Genomic DNA, 21,392 nt, shown 5'->3' on the forward strand with positions numbered 1-21,392 from the left:
TCCAAATTACAAACCATTAGGCCAACACAAGAACAAACTCTGAAAGTACTGACCGTTGGTCGTACTGGACATCTGAATTGGTATAACCTTTTCGCTGCTGCTTTGAGTGAATTAGCTGATATATACGGTAAGAAAAATAAAAGGAGGATATCGTAGACTGTCCTCGGTATTTCTAACGGAAACACAAGATGTTGGCAAAAAGTTATTCAGAACGCGACTTCAAAATATCTAGATGTAAAGCGATACTCACATGGCACACAAAACCAAATGCAGGAACGACTCCAACAAAGTCACCTTTTCATCGTGCCCTCACGCAGTGAACCTTTTGGGTTGACGGCCATCGCAGCTGGTGTTCCCACTTAGTTGTCTATTAATTCGATCATTGCCCAACTGGTAAAAATGGAATTCCCTAACATTGCCGAGGAGCTTGTTGTCGAGATAGGAGTAAATAACAATGGAGAAAGAGAAGATGTCGAAGAATGGCAAAATAAGATAATCACTGTTCTTACGGACCAAGAAAGATATGATATTGCGTACGACAGAGCACAGGAGTTGAAAGAACGTCTTAAACAGTCAGAAACAACGATTTTGCGAGTTACTATTAGATTAAAAAGTAGTAACCAAATAATAAAAGATTGTGTGCACATTTTTATTTTAAAATATGGGACAAACTATTTAATTGGTAGATACAGAAAAGATATTCAACACGCCTATTTTACTTCACTGGTATGTTTTCTCGAGCTGAGGACGGGAACTTATCGTTGTGTCACGTGGAAAACATATTTTTAAAACATAAATGTAAAACACTTTCATACTAACTTTTTATACAATACGAATTAGTATGTTTTATATGTTATTATAGTGTCGGGTTTTCTGATGTGGAATCATGTGGAATACGTGTCACTATAAACATTTTTATTCCTCGACTGACATTGTATCACGTGATTTTTATATGCCATGCTTCATAATATTCAAAGCCATAATTTAGAAAGGAAAAAGGAAAGTTTGGTCTGTTAGAAATTTAAAAGAACATTACAAGTTTTCACACGTATATACCAATATTCATATTCCACAATAATTAACTATGCTCGTTTGGTGTGGTTTTGCCGAGAACTTGTTTATAAAACCGTGTATGAAACATATAAAGCATTTACATACTCAACAATAAACTCACAACAATGAAATACATGGGACAAAATCCATTTACACACATACGTCTACAGTTCGGAATTGAGTATTTATGGATTGAGTTATTCATACTTTGATACTTATAGTGATTGATAAATGTCAAAACATTATTTTTTAGATTTTTTGTCAAGGGTCTATATGCATTAACCGGTGTTTGATAATGTTGAAAGTACAACTGCTCTGATTTTCCGCAATACAGATTTTTGTGTCAAATTTGTTACTGCCCCCAATATTATGACTAAATCCTTACTCAGGGCAAGAACATTTCAAAACATTACCAACTTTCCAATCGCTTTTCACAACTTTGTAAGCAGTTTGTGTCAATTTTTCGGTTGACGGTTATGATAATCTGCTTATATATGAGGCATTTACTTAATGTTTTTGAAATTTAACTACGGGGCTGTCATGATAATGACTTAAATATACACGCAACTCCGCCAACATTTCCTTCGTTTTTTTCAAACTTTGCACGCTGTTTTCCAAAATTATACAGTCAGCTCATGTGAACATCTATAGGCTGCTTTCAACTGGTTTTTATCCAATTTGTAATGTCGCATAATTGAACAAGCCATGCATGTCATAGTCCCGTTAGTTATCAAATTTAAGACATATAGTTTTGTTTATAGTAATATAGCTGGAATATAACCATGTCAGGAATATGATTTTTTTTAACATTAAAATGATTGACATTTGTATCTGATCGTCAAACAGGTACTTGTGCATATTGAGAGATATTGCTCTGGAACAGCATTCAAAATCAGCCATTTTGAATACATGTATATATAACATTTAAGAGATACAGCTATAGAAGCCTATTCATTAAAACAAAAAGGCCTCCAGACAGCCATTTTGAATCCGATCTGAAAAATATATGATGTGCATAAGGAACCTGTAATGTCTAATATATGTACCAAGTTTGAACGAAATCCATCCATAAATGCCAGAAATGCTTGATATTTGATGATTTTTTACCACAAAAATGGCCACCATTTGGCCATTTTGAATAAGATTGTCAAACCAATATATCTGTCTATCTATAACATGATGTATAATTAATATTTAAAACTTGAACATAATCAGTGAAAGCAAGTCAGAGATATGGCACAGAACCACATTCATTAAAACAAAATGGCCCTAGTCGGCCATTTTGAATCTTATCTGAAAAACAAAATTATTTGCATCAAAGTCTCAAAATAGCTAATGTACATACCAAGTTTGAACAAAATCCATCTGTTAACAGCCGAGAAATGCTTGATATTTGATGATTTTTTACCACAAAAATGGCCACCATTTGGCCATTTTGAATAAGATTGTCAAACCAATATATCTGTCTATCTATAACATGATGTATAATGAATATTTAAAACTTGAACATAATCATTGAAAGCAAGTCAGAGATATGGCACAGAACCACATTCATTAAAACAAAATGGCCGCTAGTCGGCCATTTTGAATCTTATCTGAAAAACAAAATTATTTGCATCAAAGTCTCAAAATAGCTAATGTACATACCAAGTTTGAAGAAAATCCATTTGTTAACAGCCGAGAAATGCTTGTATGATGTATGTGTGAAGTTTGATTGTGATTGGTCTAGGTTTTTTTTTTTTTTGGATACAGGTCCGGACGCACACGCACGCACGCACACACGCACGCACGCACGGACACACGGAGGTCAAAACATAAGTCCCCGTTTTCGAACTGCGTCCGAACAGGGACTAAAAACAGATTGATTGGTGGCAGTGACAAAAAGAGCATAGCTATTCGTCAGTCTCTTCACATAGTAACACAGATGGCTTCAAACGTCTCTCGTACAAGAATTTGTAAACCTGTCTCGATTCTTCTAAAGCATCCCGTCCTGCTTCTGGTATTGAGGACAATTCATGAGTATAATCATTCTCAGATAGCGGTTCAAAGCTGGTACTTTGAAGCGCTTTACCGAACCAAAGATTGGTGTCTAGGTAATCCGTTAGGTTCGGATGCCATCCATCAATAATTGCTGGTTTCCAGCTCAACATCTCTTCTCGAAAAGGTATATTGACCGATTGACAATAGGTTTTCAGCATGACCTCCGGGTGATGTGATAGCTCATGAGCATCGATGATAACTGCTGTTTGCTTTAGTTCTTGAGTCACATATTGGTACAAATCGAACACTGGTTTCAAACTAGCGAGTCCGAATCTAGGATCTGGTTTGCGTTCTGCAATTTTCCAATAACTGTGAATGCTTTGATTTGGATCTCGTATCAGGAACGTGTGTGTATACCCATCGGGTATTTTATCGTATCTTGCACTCACGTACTGTGCCATCTCTTTGAACATAACGATGTTATGTCCTGGATAATCTGATTCGAGCATAGTTTTAACATCCTGGTATTCAACATCATTAATAATTGGGTCATTGACGATTCCATTCGTCAATGGAACGAGAAACGGTTCTAAAAATGTTTTCGTGTCTCCTCTTCCAGCAAACCACTGTAATAGAGCTGTTGACATACTCCGTTGGTGTGTCCATACTGCAATGTGACGAACAGGTCTAGTTGACATCGTGGATACCTAGTGTACTTTTCGATTGAATTTACTCTGGCTCTCTGTTGTCAGAAAATGAAAAATTAAAGTCATTAAAATAATCTGAATTACGTTCGGGTAAAAGAAACGAAAATCACCAATAATTGTTTGGTACTTTTCGAAATATATTGAAATTCACCAATGCTCAATCATTTACACAGTGACGTCTCATAACATTAAACTGTGTGTTTTATTTAGTAAGTTATTCGATTCATCGGTACATTCTCGTGTATCTAGACTGGCCAAGTTGGGACTTCTTTATTGTTTTACAAAAAGAAATAATTAATTATTTTAAGTCAGTTAGCGTGATAGCTAAAACTAACGTAGCCGCAAAAAAAGGAATTTCTTTTAATATGATTTCTTTTGTTATGGCACACAAACTGGTGACTAAAACTGTTGTATTAATACAATATGATGTGTTGATTACTTTTACACTAATTTGAAGGCGCGGTAATTACACAAGCTGAACTAATGTTTTTCATCAGATTGTTCTCTTCAGGTATCTATCTTAAATTAATCTGATCGTATTAGCCGACCATCATATGATTTAGAAAAGGTAAATGAAGCACACGATCGACACTAGGAGCAGAAAGAAATTGCCAGTGTTGGAAAGCTCTTTAACACGTTGGCTTGTCAACATTTATTTTATACTTTACATAACTCAGACTATCCCATACTAATCAGAAGACCACAATAACTTGTAATGACTATTGTAAGAGAGTAACATACATAATGCTTATGCAATTGTGTAACATGAATTATCTTAGTAGGCCTAACAATTTTAATTTTCAGAAGCATAACAGAGCCGAAATGTCATGTGTTGCCTATTGCTATGTAACGGACGGAAAATATTTGACTACAATAGATTTAATAGTTTAAATTACCATATCTCTGTATAGATAAAATATAACTTAAACCATGCATTTTTGGCCATTTTCCCTATATAGAAAATGAGAATACAATGATTGGAGCTGGCATATCGTCTCAAAATCAAAATGCTGTTAGGCGTTTGTTTCTAGGAACAAATGGGTGTCGCTGTGATGTGTCAACTCTAAGATATGAACTGTTGATTGAGACCAGGTTAAGACGGAATGTTGGCCATAATGTACTCAATGCCGCCTCGTTTGACAACAATGTTTTTATGTGGGGCGCGAATTGGCGGTTTGATCAAAGACACTTGTCGGCCTCTTTGCGAAACGGAAACTCGCAACTGTCATTTCGACAGTGTGTGACATTTGGTCGTCATGGGAGAATATATGGAGAATCTTATCCGGGTGATTTTTTCAAATTGGCATGAAAATGAATGCTGGTGACATTTGGTCTTCATGGGAGCATCCATGGAAAATCTGATGGTACCCACCCAAAAAATAAACAGGGCCAGAACCCTAGCCTGCATGCACAATTAAAGTCCAAAATTGGTCGGTCAGTTACGTAATGAACCAAAGCGAATTCGGACCAATTTTATCACATAGCCAGAGTAATGAAATTAAATTGTATCCACTCCAAATTACACAGGGCCAAAGTTTGTTGAGTCAGGTGCATCTATTGGCTAAGCTTGTTGTACATAGATGCAAATGTGTATAGGAACAATTAATGCTGTAGTTTTTATTGGAAGGAGTAGAGGATTTTATGTTTGCAATGACTGGTTGTAATGTGCTATCACGTTGTTTTCAGGAGGCAGCCTGACATTTGTTGCTTTCTTGGTTGTTCAACTATGGCTTCAATTTCTTTGGTGGGTTAAATATGTGTTTATTGTTTGTTGAGTCATTGTTTAGACATTCTGCAGCTTGAAATGGCATGGCCCAAATTAAAATATACGGCGGTGTCTTCTAAAAACATGGCATCAAAATGATTTCTGTTTTTATTTTTACTGTTGTAGATCCTGAGAACTAGCCACTGAATATGATGTCGGGAATAAATGGTATTATGAACAAGCTTTATTAACTATTACTGGCAATATTCCAATATGAATTGGGGGCAAACTGTAACACCAAATCTAGTCGTTGTATTGTTATGCTTCTAAAATATTTTTTTCAAATGTCTTAAAACAGATTCAAAAATAAGTATATGTATTTTAAAATATTCAGATTAAATAGTGTCCAACAACAAATTAATTTGTAAATGGGAAATTTATACCTCTTATCTCTCATTTTTGATGCTTGAATTTGCTACATTACAACTAACCGAAATTTAATATTCAGTTGGATCATAAACAGTAGTACTGCACTTGCAAAATACTTAAAAAATACAATTTATTAAACCTAATTGTAATACATATTTTATATATACCTGTTGATTTGTTTGTAATTTTTTTGTGTTTGTTTTTTCTGATCTGTATCCTGTATCACCCACTGATGGTGCAGTTGTGTAATAAAGTTATTATTATTATTAAATCATTCTATTGGTCTGCCGGACAGCACCAAATTATACTAAATGGGTATTCATCGTTAAATGAAATTCGCCATGAATATACACTCTAACATTAGTCCACTTAACAAATGCTCACGCTGTTTTGGGAACAATATATTTCCAATACAAACAAGAGTACAAGCAAAAAAAGCATTCCATGCACGGTATTTCAGGAAGAAGAAGTTTGTTAAATTTAAGAAAATGTAAAATGAACAGATAATATACAAAAAAGGATAACTAGTCACACATTTTCTGCCAACTTGTTAGTTTAGGCCGTTTACTCAGGTGATTGAACGCAATTGTTAAACAAAATACAGGTGAACCATCTACAGAAGGTAATGGTATTTGCATTAAGCTTATGTATCCAAATTGTTTTGTACAACAACTATCATGACAAATTCGATGTAACAGAGAAGAAAGATAATACGTTATAATATGTTACTCATGTCGTGGAACAAGCATTGTATGAGTATTGTATGAATATATATTAGTTTAATACAAGTCAAGATAAGTAGGTTTAAATCGAAACGAACGTAATGTTACATGCACTTTGATACAAAATTACAAATTTTGCAAAATCAAAAAAAAAATATTCAGACAAGAACAAAACGAACAAAAATTACACTAGTCGCACTTATTCTGCCAGGCCCATGAATTCAAAATCTTAAACTTTATTGAATGGTCTGCAGTTTCAGTCTGTTTACTTGAGTTTCTTGACGCAATTTGTGGACATAAAGTGGACCAGTTATATAATACATCACAAATGGATGGCATTATGCCAATGAGATCTGACCTGTATTAATTTTATGATTAAGGCTTGAAAATTAGCGACTCCAGAATGTTACTTGGGTTTTCTGCATTGGTCAATCAACCAATTATGCAAACAACCAGCAAAATCGGCTTAATTTTGTTGAATCTACTATAAATTATGATTACAAAAAGTGCGTAGTGCCAAAGAAATATTACACTGAACTTTATACTGTGTCTTATGTAAGTACAAAGTTGAAGCAACAGCCATTTTCTGATCTTTTTCTGTCACGCAAAGAAAGACAAACATTATATATATATATATATATATATATATATATATATATATCTGTTTAATTCGTTTAAAAGATTCCTCTCATTAGTAAATAGCACCCTCACTCCACAATATTTAGAATGAGTGGTTGGTCAAAAGTTTGATGAGTCTGGTGCATCTATTGGATAAGCTTGTTGTACATAGTTGCAAATGAGTATAGGAACCATTAATGTTGTAGGGTGTACTGGGAGGGGTGGAGGATTTCATGTTTGTAATGACTGGTTGTAATGTGGTATCTCGTTGTTTTCAAGATGCAGCCTGATATTTGTTGCTTTCTTGGTTGTTCAATTGTGGCTGAAATTTGTGTGGTGGGTGGGAGATGTGTTTATTGTTTGTTGAGTCATTGTTTAGACACCCTGCAGCTTGATATGGTATGGTCCAAATCCAAATTCGATATGGTGGTGTTGAATATTTGTGCGATATGGCAGTGTCATCTGAAAACCACGCATCAAAATGATTTCTGTTTATTTATTTACTGTTGTAGATCCTGAGAACTAGCCATTGAATATGATGTCGGGAATAAATGGTTTTCTGAACAAGCTTTATTAATTATTGCTGGCAATATTCGAGTATGAATTGGGAGCAAACTGTGACACCAAATCTAGTCGTTGTATTGTTATGCTTCTAAAATATTTGTTTTAAATAAAATAAATTAAAAAGAAATATTATGTGTATTTTTGTATGTGGAAACATGGCTTGCCCACTAAAAAAATATAAAGAAGTGTGGTCTGCAGTTCTTTTTTTTATTTTTTTTATTTGTGAAAAAAACTGGAGTGTAAACAATAAAACACTCACAGTGCAAGGCTAGTTCACCAACATGTCTATTCTCTCGCTTGAGTGTGAAAGTACATGGTTTAGTGACTACCTCTTATGTTTTTAAATTTTTAATTTTTTTTTTATTTAGGAAGGTTCTTCTATAAAAATAGAACAGATACACACACACATATATATATATATATACATAAGTATGATCAGAAAAGACAGTGCGAATAAAAAATGCACTAGCCCATGATTTTAAAGTGTTAACTGTTATTTCATGTTCTACAGTTTTAGACTGTTTATTGCGTACTAGATAATCAAACAAAGAGTGGAACAGCTACCGAATATATCGTGATTGCACGGCAATACAACAAAGAGCCTCGACCTGTATAAACTTCATGATTTAGACTTTTAATCGACTCCAGAATGTTACTTGGCTTTTCTGCATTGGTCACTGAAATTATGCTATCAGCTAAAAAAAAATCAGCTTGATTACAATTTGCATAACAAGCGTGTAGCGCTAAAAATTATCACAATGAACCTTATACTATATACATCTTTTAAATCTTCTTACAGCAGAGGAGATTATTTGAAACGTTCTGCATCATCTCTAACTTATGCAAAAAGATAAATTTACTTTGGTTAACACACAAAAACAAGATATTGCTACCCTAGAAATAAATCAGAAAAATTGGAGATTACATAGCTTACAAATTAAACCACTCAAACTTGAGACGCCGTACATAAAGGTTGAAGCAATAGCATTTTTCAAAAGAATAAATCATACAAAAAACTTGAAGTGATCAAATGCCAAAATAAATTAAAAGATAAGAACGTTAAACAGCAAGTCTGAATTCACTTTGCTCCATTACGAAACTGACTGTCCAATCTTCTGACCTTGTTTATTTTTAGGTGGGTACTATTTAATTTCATTACCCTGGCTATGTGTTAAAATTGGTCTGAATTCACTTTGATTCGTTACATAACTAAATGTCCAAAATGTCTGGTAAATGTTCCCTTGCTTTTAAATGTGCTTTTACTGGTCAAATGCACATGCTGTTTGCCAGGCCATAAGTTCTAATCAAATATCAAACCAATAACTACGAGAGTCGACTTGGCTGAGAAACGTTGCAGTCCATCAGTACAGTAATGATGTATTCTGTGAAATTTATCTCGATTTGCGTGCTGCCATGTGTCGATAAAAATGCACGAGCTGGCCGTCTGCATCGATCAAGTTTATCTTTTGTGGCTGGCAAAAAATAAGATATTGTATAATCTCTTGAATAGGTGTCATACAAATTTAGCTGTCTGAGATGAGTGAAATGTCTTAATTTGATTCTAAAATAGGTATCATGAAGAAGTTTTGAATAAAAACAAATACAGATGCATTGCTTAGTAGCAAATAATTACAGTACAATCAATTTTGTTATGAAATGCAGGTAAAATTCAATTTAGTTTCACCGAAAACGAATGAGTTTGGTCACATATAAACGCTTGATTCTATACGGTATCCGCACAAGAGACTTGAAACTGTGTATATTGACCTGATAAGTCAAGTCGCTAATTAACCAATCAAAATTTAGGATAGTGCCAACATGTTCGAATTACCACGGCTCATTTAAATATGGTAATGATAGTTCAGCGACTCAATGGTAAAGGTAACACAGTGATTTCTCGATGTTGTAGTGGGATCTTTAGTATTTGATTTTGATGGGAAAACTGAACGATTTTATTTTTAAATCAAGATTTGTTTAAATCGGCCCAATTTAGAAAAATAAACAAACGTACACGTACCATTTCCAATACGAGCGTACCGGGTGGTATAAACAATAAACGTACCGGTATTCCCAAACCCAATGTGATGTTCTGAATTGAGAAGAGGAAGCTAAACATATATCGTACTTACAATTGTTGAAAAGTGGTGATTAACTGATGACAATAGAATATAAACTTGACCTCACTTGGCTCAGAGAGAATTGAAGTGACCCCAATATTTGAATAATGACCGTGACATAGATGAGGAGAACTAGGTTTCGCTTTCTGAAATCAAATAAGATTTGACGGATATTTGTTAAAATGGTGAATATTTGAAATCATGGGATTTAGCCAGACTATAAAAGACGTTAAAAATAATTCACGCTAGAAACACTGATAAATTATATATACAAGGTATTGCAGTGAAAACCAGCTGACCGCTTAAAAATGAATAAAAATGAATAAAAATGTACAGATAATGCAAATATGTAACACTCTTCCAGCCAGCCCCATTATTCCAAATAGTTGATCCCTATAAAGAAGTGTATTGTGCAAGTACAATGGTGTTATTTTATTCTTGCGATGCAAATTTCGACCTCAGATAAAATGTGATGGTTGCAGGCAGAGGCACGTTATTGTGATACGAGGGCCATCAGACAGATATTAATAAAATGTAAAAAACAATTCATTTAATACATGTATAACAAATAATAATAATAATAATAATAATAATAATAATAATAATAATAATTTATTGTCACAAAGTTACAACAGTTCACCTTATGTACATACATATTGTATCATATTGATGTTCAAAAACATACATAACTCTATGCCAAACAGTGACTGTAAAATCTGTATTAGAAACCGTGGCTTCTATTAAAATGGTACAATGCAACAGAGAGGACGCGGTCCTATTAGAGCATCTACACATGTGAGAAATGATGTATTTTTAATTCCTCGTTCTCAATTAATCAAAAAAAGGGGTGTGACCTTTATTAGGAATGCGGATTCTACGGTAGTTGATAGAAGTTACTGTACATTTCCCACTAAATTTTAATTTTCGCTGATTATATCTTTAGGTTTTTTACCAAAAAATCTGTGAATTAAAAACTTATTGATTATTAGGCTAAATTAATAAAGCAGCTTCTATTGGAGCTTCTACACAATCAAAAGAATAGATGCGACTGTAATCACGAGAAAATATTTGAGTGTTAATTTCATCAAACTTTTTCAATTAATATTTTCTAAAAAAACATGGTCACTGGTAGCATAGTGGTTGTCGCATCAGACTCATGATCGGTAGACCCGAGTTCAAATCCTACCTTAGGCTGAACATCAAGGCAAGGGCATCATCATTATTATGGTCTTGATCAACAGCATGAGGGAAGACAGCAAATTGTGATATTGCCCGAATGACCATGTGTTATATATTTTATCACATCGAGCAGGCGTCAGTCATGCAAAAATCCATCTACCACACACCACTCATACCCACTCTCCCATAATATAAAAACACTTATATATGCAATATTTTATTTTATACATTTCACATTACTTAATAACATATCGTTCTGGGCCGGTTAGAGTCCTCAACTCAGAAAATCATGTTTTTAGGGGTAGGCGCGTTTACCCGAGAACCTCCATTTGGAAAAGAGAGCAAATGAAAATTTAACTTAACCATGTGACAGATTGAGGTGATATTACGAATTACGGTTACATCGTCATTGACTTTCACAATGAAGAAACAGAAATGATCACAAAATATACGCACATTTTATTACAATATTAATTACGTACCACCCAAATGTTGGAACACAGTCGTCAAAGTCAAAATCTTTATCATTATCTCCACTGTCGAAAGTGTTGGATCGTACGCAAACTCTCGATGAGAAACACTTTCCGCCATGATGATTTGACATGCTACAACGTCCTATGATCTAATGGGTCAAGTCTGATATTAACCAATCATAATGTTGTGTTGTACCAACGCAATTCTTCGGCCTTTCCGGTAACACAATGCAGAAATGAAATATTGATGTCGAAGTACGATCTGTTGGAATTGATTTCGGCCAATAAACGGCATTTCGGCTGAGATAGCCCCGCACATTGCAATTAAAGAACAGAAGATATAATTAGAAAATAAATAATATGTATAGTATCTAAACAAACTTTCACGAAAAATTCAAAAATATTACTTTTCGCGAAAAATTACAAAAATATTCACCAAAATTAGAGAATTGAAGATTTCATCATGAAATGAACAAATCTGAGAAAGGTACAATGTAGTACTTATATGTATAATGTCAAAGCACTTAGACTTGCGTTTTTTTAAAAGATGTCGAAGATATCACATTTTACCAAAAATGACAAAAATATTCACCAAAATTAGAGAATTGAAGATATCAACATGAAATGAACAAACCTAAGAGAGGTCTACCCAAGGTACATATACACCAAGTATCAAATCATTCAGGCTTTTAGTTTTCAAGAAGTAGTCGAAAAAGTAAATCATTGACACAACGGACGACGATGGACAATCACTCATATGATAAGCTCCGCTCGACAAAGTCGACAGCGGAGCTAAAAACTGGTAACTAGCAATTGTTGATTGAGAAGCCGTAAACAGAATATGACATGAAATATTTATCAGGTCAGGTCGAAGCATAGTTTACGTCACTGTAGTCTATGAATTCACAACATATTCACGGCGGTCAATATTCATATCATATAAAAACGATTACCAGTAAACGAAGTTTTAAAATTAGTGGCATTCTGAAGGGGTGGGCGCTTTGCCCAATGTGACCCTGATAATAAAAAGTGCCCAAAAGTTGGGGGTGGGCACTTGACCGGGCATGGGCGCTAACGCGGTCCATTATGGTACATGGATACTCTTTTTAGTAACGGTTTTTCAGCAGTGTGAATCACTCAATTTATCGAGTGTAACATTTTTTAAATGAATTGAGAAATTCTTAAACGCCAGTAATTTGGCCAAAAGCCAGATACCAATTTTCATAGTGCCATGGAAGTGATAGTAATAGTGCCACCTTCTTCTTCTCACAGCGTAGAATGCGGCGTCGAAGCGGCCACGTCTGAGACGTTTCTGTGGCGGCTTTGCCGTATATTTTTCTTTCATGTAAAGAATATCCTAAACAACAAAAGTATCTTACTTATTATCCATTCTGACACGTTCGCTGTATATTACGAATGGCTAAAGTTCCTTCAAAAGCTTGAAAGCAAACCCTGAAAGCAACACCGACCGGGCAGCACAAGTGCAGCGAACGACAATTGGTTATGCGCAGTATCGTTGCACAGTAGTTTCAGTGACGTCATTCATGTGATGTTCTCATGTACTATCTACCTCTCAGGCAATATACCATGTAATATCCATTTTAATTCAATGTCATGTGGCCAAGTCTCAATCAATCACAGCATACGTACGGTAACAGGGGTGAGATATGACCAGTATCTACTCTTATTAATACTATAGCATAAACAAAACTATGACAACGTGGAAGTTATATTTTTATAATTTTGAACTATGTGTCTTGACATTATGTTTAGAGAGCAGGTGTAGGGTACGGCATAGAAATAAAAATAGATTATCATTCAGTGTTCAACACTTCCACCAACCCTAAATCTAATTCTGTAATTTGTAATATGCGACGTGTATTAAAAAATAGTATCTACACTAGAGTATTTGAATAATTACCAAAATGATTAATACTCATACATGGGCATATACAATTCAAAAAAAGAAAGCATAAATTCAGAAGAATGTTCAACGTGGCATAGTAATTAAGGAACAATATCCTACCAAAACAATTTTCCAACACCTCTAAGCAGGAGACTAATATCTACATACACCAGTGGAGTATATTACCACAACCTACAGTTATAATTTTATTTTCATTATGAGCGACAAACATATAATACTTCCCATAGCTCAATTCACCAAGACCAGTCTTAAAGTGCCTGTGAAATGCCCACCAGCACATTTCCTGTTTCGGATTTGTGTTCCACTGAAACAATTATTGTTTTTTGGTGTTAAAAAATTTAACTTGTAGCCAAGTAGATTAGAGGTATTTTTAGAGGTAGTTTGTGTTATGCAAGAAGTAGCAATGACGTGACACGAAAACCAAAGCCTCGGTCAAACCGGAAATTATGCAGCACTCACATGTTGGAAATTGTTTTTCATCTCGCTATCTAAAAAATTCTGAATTGGTGCGTGATTGGAGTTAAATGACGACTTCACACTTCTGTTATCTTTTCTTGCAATTTGCTCTGCGTAATAAGTGAGCCACCAAGTATTTTTTAATGCGATGTCCTAAACATGACAATCCTTCAAACTTGAATAATACTTGTTTTTGTTACCCAATCAAACGCCGATATTCACACACTTTTCCCCATCGGGATCCGATGCGTTCACCCACTACAACAGGATGTCAATCCCCACACACGTGGCTATCATTTAGAAACTGATTTACGAATCATCGACTCATTATAATATTTTTGATTTTTTACCTGTTTCATCGATCGCTATAGTTCAATGCTTTTAATTTTAATTTTGAATCTGTTTTATTTGGCTTGGACATTCTATGGAATACATCAGCTCAACTTTATACAATAAACTTGGTAATAAGTGTTCTTTATGGTTCACTATTTCCCAGGGAATAAATACATATGTGGCAATTAATATACACGAAGTCTCATTTTAAAATATATACAAAAATAAAGTTTAAAACCCATTTTCTTACTTAAAAAAAGTTATGCTTAGAGATACAAATGTTAATACTATCGATGTACTAATAAATGATTTAAGTAAGAAAGTAGCTGGCATTTCACAGGCACTTTAATACCAGATAGTGTCTATGCCTTGAATGAGTTTGGATGATTATTAGTGTTTTGTTGTTGTCGACTTTTTGTTTTCTTTTTTGCGTTCTTTATTTGCTTTGTAATGTATGACTATTTTTATCTTCTCAAGGAGAACTTATAAGTTGACAATTATTGTTATTATTATTTTTATTATTATATATTACATGGTGTGTTCCTACTAGAAAACAGTGGGTGACTGTAAAAGACCAGGTCAAAAGAAGAAATTGAGGCCACCAAGAAGGGTGCTGTATCAAAAATTTACTGTGGGAAAAATGTTGCCCTTTAACCTTTTCACTACCAGACTTTCTTGTCCTAATTTGTCTGCACTTTTTCTTATATTCTTCAATATTTCTGGAAATGACCCCTTAATGTTGGAGCCAACAGACAAAATTTGAATCAATTTTAATTTTTTATTCAAAAATATGGCTAGTTTTTTCCAATCTTCTGATGGAAAGCACAGACTATAAATGGATATATTTTGTGATGAAAGATGCAATTGGTGGTGAAAACTTACGATTATAGCACAACAGCGCATTCACTTAGAAAGACATGACGACAACTGGTGATAGCAGAATATAAATTTAACCTCGTCACTTGAATCATTCTGACCCGATCCTTAGGTGTAAAGGACTCATGTTTGATCAAATTCCACCATTGCAAGTTGTTACAATAATGAAATAAATATACTGGTATTATTGGATATTTGATTTAATTGTGAAACTTTCTAACAAAATGTTAACTGCTGAATTCGAACCCTCAATCAACAATTTCACAGACACCGTATAAATACCACAACACCACAGAAGATATTCATCTGTTGCCTGGATTGTTTTCATAATATGGGAAACGCCATGGTGACACTGTAATATCTAGCAAAACTTACCTTGACTTGGGTCTTTTGTTTATCTCTTGTCACAATCCGGTAAATGTTGAACAAATTGCGCGTCGTTCAGTTTAAGACGCAAGTTATTTTATTATTTATTCATTCAGTTTTGCATGGTGGAGTTTCGTGAGATTTATTTTAATTTTTTTTGTGACGTTTTTTATTTACTTGTTATAGTGATTTCAGTTTATTTGATTTACGTTTTTTACGGTAGCTCTGAGCGGGACTCAAACCCATTTTCTTCTGGATCTAATATGGTTTTATTTCGATGGCACACTTGTGTACCACACCGCAACGTTGGTAGTTGAGTAGTTTATTTTGCTATCAGTTGAACGGGAAAGCCAAAACGATAGTTCGGATCCGGTGAGCGTGTATCTAGTATGATTCGACCCTTCGGCTTATTACGCGGTTTTCCCCATGTTTGCTAGGCCGTAATATGCGACCACTTCACAGTTTTATTGTGATTATGTGAATGTTTAATGATGTCTTTCTCGTCCGTCGCTCCATGACCTAGTTTCAACCACACGGCAATTTTGCAATGAAGTGCATGACCCTTGGCGTGACCCCACTGACTATATATTACCGGATTCTGCCGTAAATACGCCCATCCGAAAAATTGCCCTGGGCGATTTCACGGCTGATAGGCCCTTGTCTAGGGTTCAAAATTTCAAAAAAACAACTTTTGGGGACATAATTTCATTGAAAAATCCAGCTACGCCGACTTTCAAATATAGCATGGTGTATATAATTGACAGACGACGCAAAATACCTTCCGGACCCAAAACGCAGTGAAACCACTGCTCGTTCTGTAGTAGTCTGAGTCATAACAAACAAGTTGGCTGAGCCATCTCGAGCATGGGATTTCAGATTGCATGAGTATTACTGTCTGATTAATATATCAGAAATACATGGGAAAATTCCCAACAAGTTGAATATAGCTAATACAAAAGATGAGTCACAAATATTTTCTTATGTGCATGGACAATTAGAGTTGAGTTTTTTTAAGGGTGTGTTGTCCACATTTTGAGGGAGAATATCAATTCAAGGTTAAATGTTACTGGTATATAATAATCATATGTTCAGGGCAGGGGGGCTGTACTACAGTTTGATTATCACATTTAGGTCAATGTCATTGTGGTTTGTCAGATGTGCACATCTTTATTAAAATTTTCTCCAGTTTAAGAGGCCAGGTGAAGCAGCCTCGGGACAGTGACTGGTGGAGTAAGGTGGCAACAGTTTTACTAATGTTACTGGTATCAGGTTTCACCTATTTATTATAGAGTGACAGACAAATTAATTGCTAGTATAAGTATTTATTTCATATAAATACATACAAATTAGTACAAAACATTAACAATAAATATTTATTCTTGAGAATCCAACATGCCTAATTATTGCATTAATTAGATATTTAATGTACATTAGAAAAATAAAACAAAATTTAATAAACAAAACATGTGATAATTAAAGACTAATATTTGCTTTGCCAAGCACTACTGTTTTCGTTACACAAGTCACGATGTGAAATTTGGAACAAATATGTCTCTTGACAGGGAACGCATGCGCATATGAGATGTTTCGGCCATGTGTTCTGTTCGCATTTTGAATGAAAAAAGTTTCGAACATAAATTACAATTTGATTATGAATAATAAAGATGCATGTGCTGGCCCTGCTTATTTTACGTATCGATATTTGGCCAGCTGCCCCTGTCACCTGAAAACAAATGTCAAAATAAACTTTGAAAAGTAGTATTCAATTGGTAATCGCAAGAGAGGGCTGTTAAACCTCAGCTAAGCCCAGCAGGTCACGGGATGGGTGATACCGACGTCGATATTTAACTATCTCGATTTTGACCGACGACAAATAACACTTTGAATAAGTTTATTCACACGAAACAAATGAAACAGCAATGTAAAACAATAACAAACGTATCCCAACACAAAACTAATACATCACTGCTAAAGATATAAATAGTGTTAAATCTTTACAGAATGGACAGAGTGTGAATACTAGTATTATCAAGCAAACAAAATGGCGAAGTTTTCAGTTATAATGAAAATGTTTGGATAATTCACATAACATTTGAATTAGCATGATAAAGAATATGCAAATTTCGGTTGTAATTATCATAAATGTTGTTATACTAACCAGAGACTAGGGTATACATCACATTTATGTAATAGGATAGGATAGGATAGGATAGGATATTGTATTTGGAACGTACACAAAAACAATGCTTGAGTAAAGTCCAATATAAAAAACATAAAGTAACACAACTAATCTAAAATAATTTTGAAATCTGAAATACTAAATTAGCTAAAATAGTAAAAAAAAAATACGTACATTGTAGAAACAACTGTAATGACGTTTCAGGTTAATTTGTATTATTAAAAATTGGTTATCATCATGATTATAAATTAACAAAATTAAATTATAAATTTATGTTTAGAAACATATTCATTAAATCAATAGCTTTTTTGGCAGTCGATAGTTTACTTAATCAAGAACATTATGTGTCCATACGTCCAAATTATTGCGTCCTTGAATAATTTTTTAATTATTCACTGTGTTTTTATTTCACTATTGTCGCTGACAAATATTTAAATCTACGTGAACATGTAAAATAACAATAAAACAGACTGTTTCCTTGACAAATAAAACACAGGGAATATGCTCAAAACATCAAAATAGAGAAATTGATTTATTCGTACAACTGCAAAGTTGTCTGCACAACATCCATAACAAGTAAATAAAAACATCGCGGTTTAATGTCCGGTTCGGACTTGGAGCCAACGATAGTGAGCGGTCCAGCTCTTACACACGCCAACGATTGAAATTTGTTTAGTTCCTAAATAATACTTCATTTGTGTGTAGTGCTTTTGATACCAACCGAAGATCGCGATGGACACTGTGAGACTACCGCCATTTACGTTCCTTGTCCTTGTTCGGAAAAATAAAAAACCTCGCATATTTACTAATTTGTTAAAGACTGCATATTTTGTTTAAACATATAAAACGAAAATAAACATTGAATAAAATATAAATCAACTGCTTCGTTTCATTTGAGAAAGATTAAAACCGTGCAAAAACGAATGTGAAGTATTACTGTTTGCTCAAGGAGAAGACACTGGGAGTCGTGTGCAAATACATGTAGATTGTTTACAAATATTAGATCACATGGAAGGACTTTCTGTCACGTTGTGTAGCCATAATGCGTAAAATAAAAAAATTATATCTTGAATAAAACTGACAAACATCCTTGCCGTTGCTGTCAAGTGTATGTCTAATCAATGGATTAAATTGTAACTGAATAGGGACAATTGACTTTTTTGTGTGCAAAATTTATTTATAAACAATATTATAAAAAAAGGGTATATAAGGCAAACAGTCAATGATATTCTAAAATCGGGCCACGCCCCCCTCTCCCGTCACCTTCGAGTTTTTTCGACATTATGAGAGTTGCCGAAATGGCGCCACCAACCGTACCATAAAGCAGGAGATAGCCACTTTGTGTAGCCACTTTGAATTTAAACCGCTAAACGAGGGGAATTCAGCCTTTCGTTTCTCTGCTCGTGGCGTCGCAACAGCGGCGAATGTCAATACTGGGGCGAACGGATAGCCATGACCACTATATTAATTTTGAAAGATCGTAAAAAAATTGTCAACGCAATAGTAGTGAACTCCTGATTATTATATATATATATATCTTGCAATGTCTGGAACGGTACTGAAAAAGTCATCGGTTTTCCATCTATATTCAAAAATAACAGTATCGGACCCAATACTCTTAAAAGGCCTTGGGAGAACACTGCAATGTAGTTCTATACGTACTTTTCTTGCCCCTTTTCCGTATTTATTTTATTGCAATGTTCTCTAAACTTCCCAGGAAATTTCCAAAACCTTTCACGGTAAAAACAAAATCGGTCACTTTCTCAACGACAGACCTCGCCAAAAGATTGTGCAGTCTTGTTAATATTTTAGCCTTGAGAAACTTGACTATTACACATAACAAGCAAACACCTTGTGTACGAGCACCTTTCTCGCGGCGTTTGATTCATCATGAGTGGGTATAATTATGTTAAACGATAGAAGAGCCTGTCCTAAATCATTATATGGTTATGTACATTTATGGATAGTGAGTTAATGGGTCGCTATTAGCATAACAATAGTCAAAAAAAGTAATCCCCTCTTGAATACCTCACTTGCGTATCCCCTATTGTTTTACGTGCTTTAATTTAGCGTCATTTAAAAAAAAATCACCATATGTTTCCTGAAAATTTATAAATAACACAAAGTACAATTAAGTCCCAAAACAGGGTGAAACTACCATGAACCTAACATGACCTTCAGAACCACGCCACAACTGATGATCAGTGTGACATAGCTATCCCAGCTAACAAGTTCAATAGGCGAATTATTTCTAATTATTATCATAAAATCATTCTTACCGGAATTGATAGATCAACTCAGCGGCGCATCGATCACAACAATGAAGTAAATATCGGTGATTTATCTAAGTTACTGGTCTCAGAACGCTGACGTATCAAGGATACCATGCTGACCTGAAAACTTTCTATTTGTTTATTACTTCCGGTTTCTCCACACCAATATCGTCAGAACGTGACTATAGATGGCGCTAGATTGACCAATGCATTATTACAACGAATGTTGTTTTCAAATGAAGTGACACTAATATGGTAAACAGAAAATATTAACAATAAAAATACTAATTGACTATTAAGCTTTAACTATGATTTTTGTTGGTGATTGGAAGGTATCGAAGGAGTCACCAGCGGCAATTAGTGTACGCCTTGGTCAAAACACGTACTCATGATTTCAGTAATACAAATAATACAAATGTCGCACATGCACGGCGCGACGACTACAGCTTTTCAAAGCTCCTCGCTCCAAATAATATATTGTATTGTAATTTTAAAGGTAATGGGAGTAGGTGCCAATATAATTATAATTTGTATACGCTATAATTCTAGAACCTTCACTGATTTGCATACTGAATAAAGAATGGTCAACTCATACATACTGGCGTTCTATTTTTGATTTAAAAAAACACGTGAGATTCGAAATAAAACAGTTCGGTAGTGTGTATATAAAGTCGTGCAATGGAGAATTTTGATTGGTTGGGATAACTAACAAGATTGTTTTTTTGTTTTGTTTTTTGAATTATACAGTATTTAACTAGTTTGTGAATCGTCTGTTCAAATGTTAATGATTTTGTATCAATAATTGTTATTTATATTGAAACTGAGTGATAATTCACAGCTGAAATGCTTTTAGGGCTCTTGAATGAATGGCTATGAAACATATATGCAGATAATAATATACAAATGAAGTTGATGTATAAACAAACAAGTAAATAAAATTAGGTAAACAAATGTATAATTTTAATTTTAAATACATGTATTTATAGATATTTATATAAATTAATTATAGTGAGGATAACGGAAATAGTACCCCAGAATGAACAAAGTAAACAGTAAATAATAATATTAATAAGTTATATAATAGTACATAATTTTATAAATAAATGAATAGACTCAAAGTTTTAAATCAACAAAAAAGATGATGTCAACAACAAGACATGATATGTCATGTCATAGCCCCGCACAGAAAATAATTTAAAATTTATATTGAACTGGGTTTGTGTCACAGTGAATTTATCCATTATGAGCTGTACTATAGTTCCGTTATTAATTGTTCAGAATTGATGTGAAAAAATGTTAGGGGCAATGGGGTAACAAAATATAAATTGTCTCAGAAAAGCCAAATAAATAACTTGATCAACATATAACGCGATGTGCACTTGTAAACAATTATTGCGTGTCTCTGTAACAGCTTCGAACAAAACTGGATAACATA

The 21,392-nt window shown here is 34.2% G+C and overlaps 1 protein-coding gene across 2 annotated transcripts; it reads right to left on the reverse strand.

The window, feature by feature from the left end:
• Positions 1 to 628: 628 nt before the first annotated feature.
• LOC144346447 (uncharacterized) lies at positions 629 to 20,101 on the reverse strand. 2 transcript variants are annotated; one of them, XM_085506144.1, is made up of 3 exons: positions 19,964 to 20,095; positions 9,908 to 10,041; positions 629 to 3,775 (listed from the first exon to the last, which is right to left on the reverse strand). In XM_085506144.1, the coding sequence occupies exon 3, from the start codon at positions 3,729 to 3,731 to the stop codon at positions 2,946 to 2,948; it is 786 nt and encodes a 261-aa protein (XP_085362270.1). In that variant the 5' UTR covers positions 3,732 to 3,775; positions 9,908 to 10,041; positions 19,964 to 20,095; the 3' UTR covers positions 629 to 2,945. The 2 variants fall into 2 exon arrangements, 1 of the variants encoding a protein (XP_085362270.1); XR_013419521.1 differs by lacking the exons at positions 629 to 3,775; positions 9,908 to 10,041 and adding an exon at positions 11,514 to 11,847 and having other exon boundaries at positions 19,964 to 20,101.
• Positions 20,102 to 21,392: the final 1,291 nt, after the last annotated feature.

The sequence above is a fragment of the Saccoglossus kowalevskii genome, chromosome 12 (genome assembly GCF_978046115.1).
Source record: "Saccoglossus kowalevskii chromosome 12, keSacKowa6.1, whole genome shotgun sequence".
Classification (NCBI taxonomy): Eukaryota; Metazoa; Hemichordata; class Enteropneusta; family Harrimaniidae; genus Saccoglossus; species Saccoglossus kowalevskii.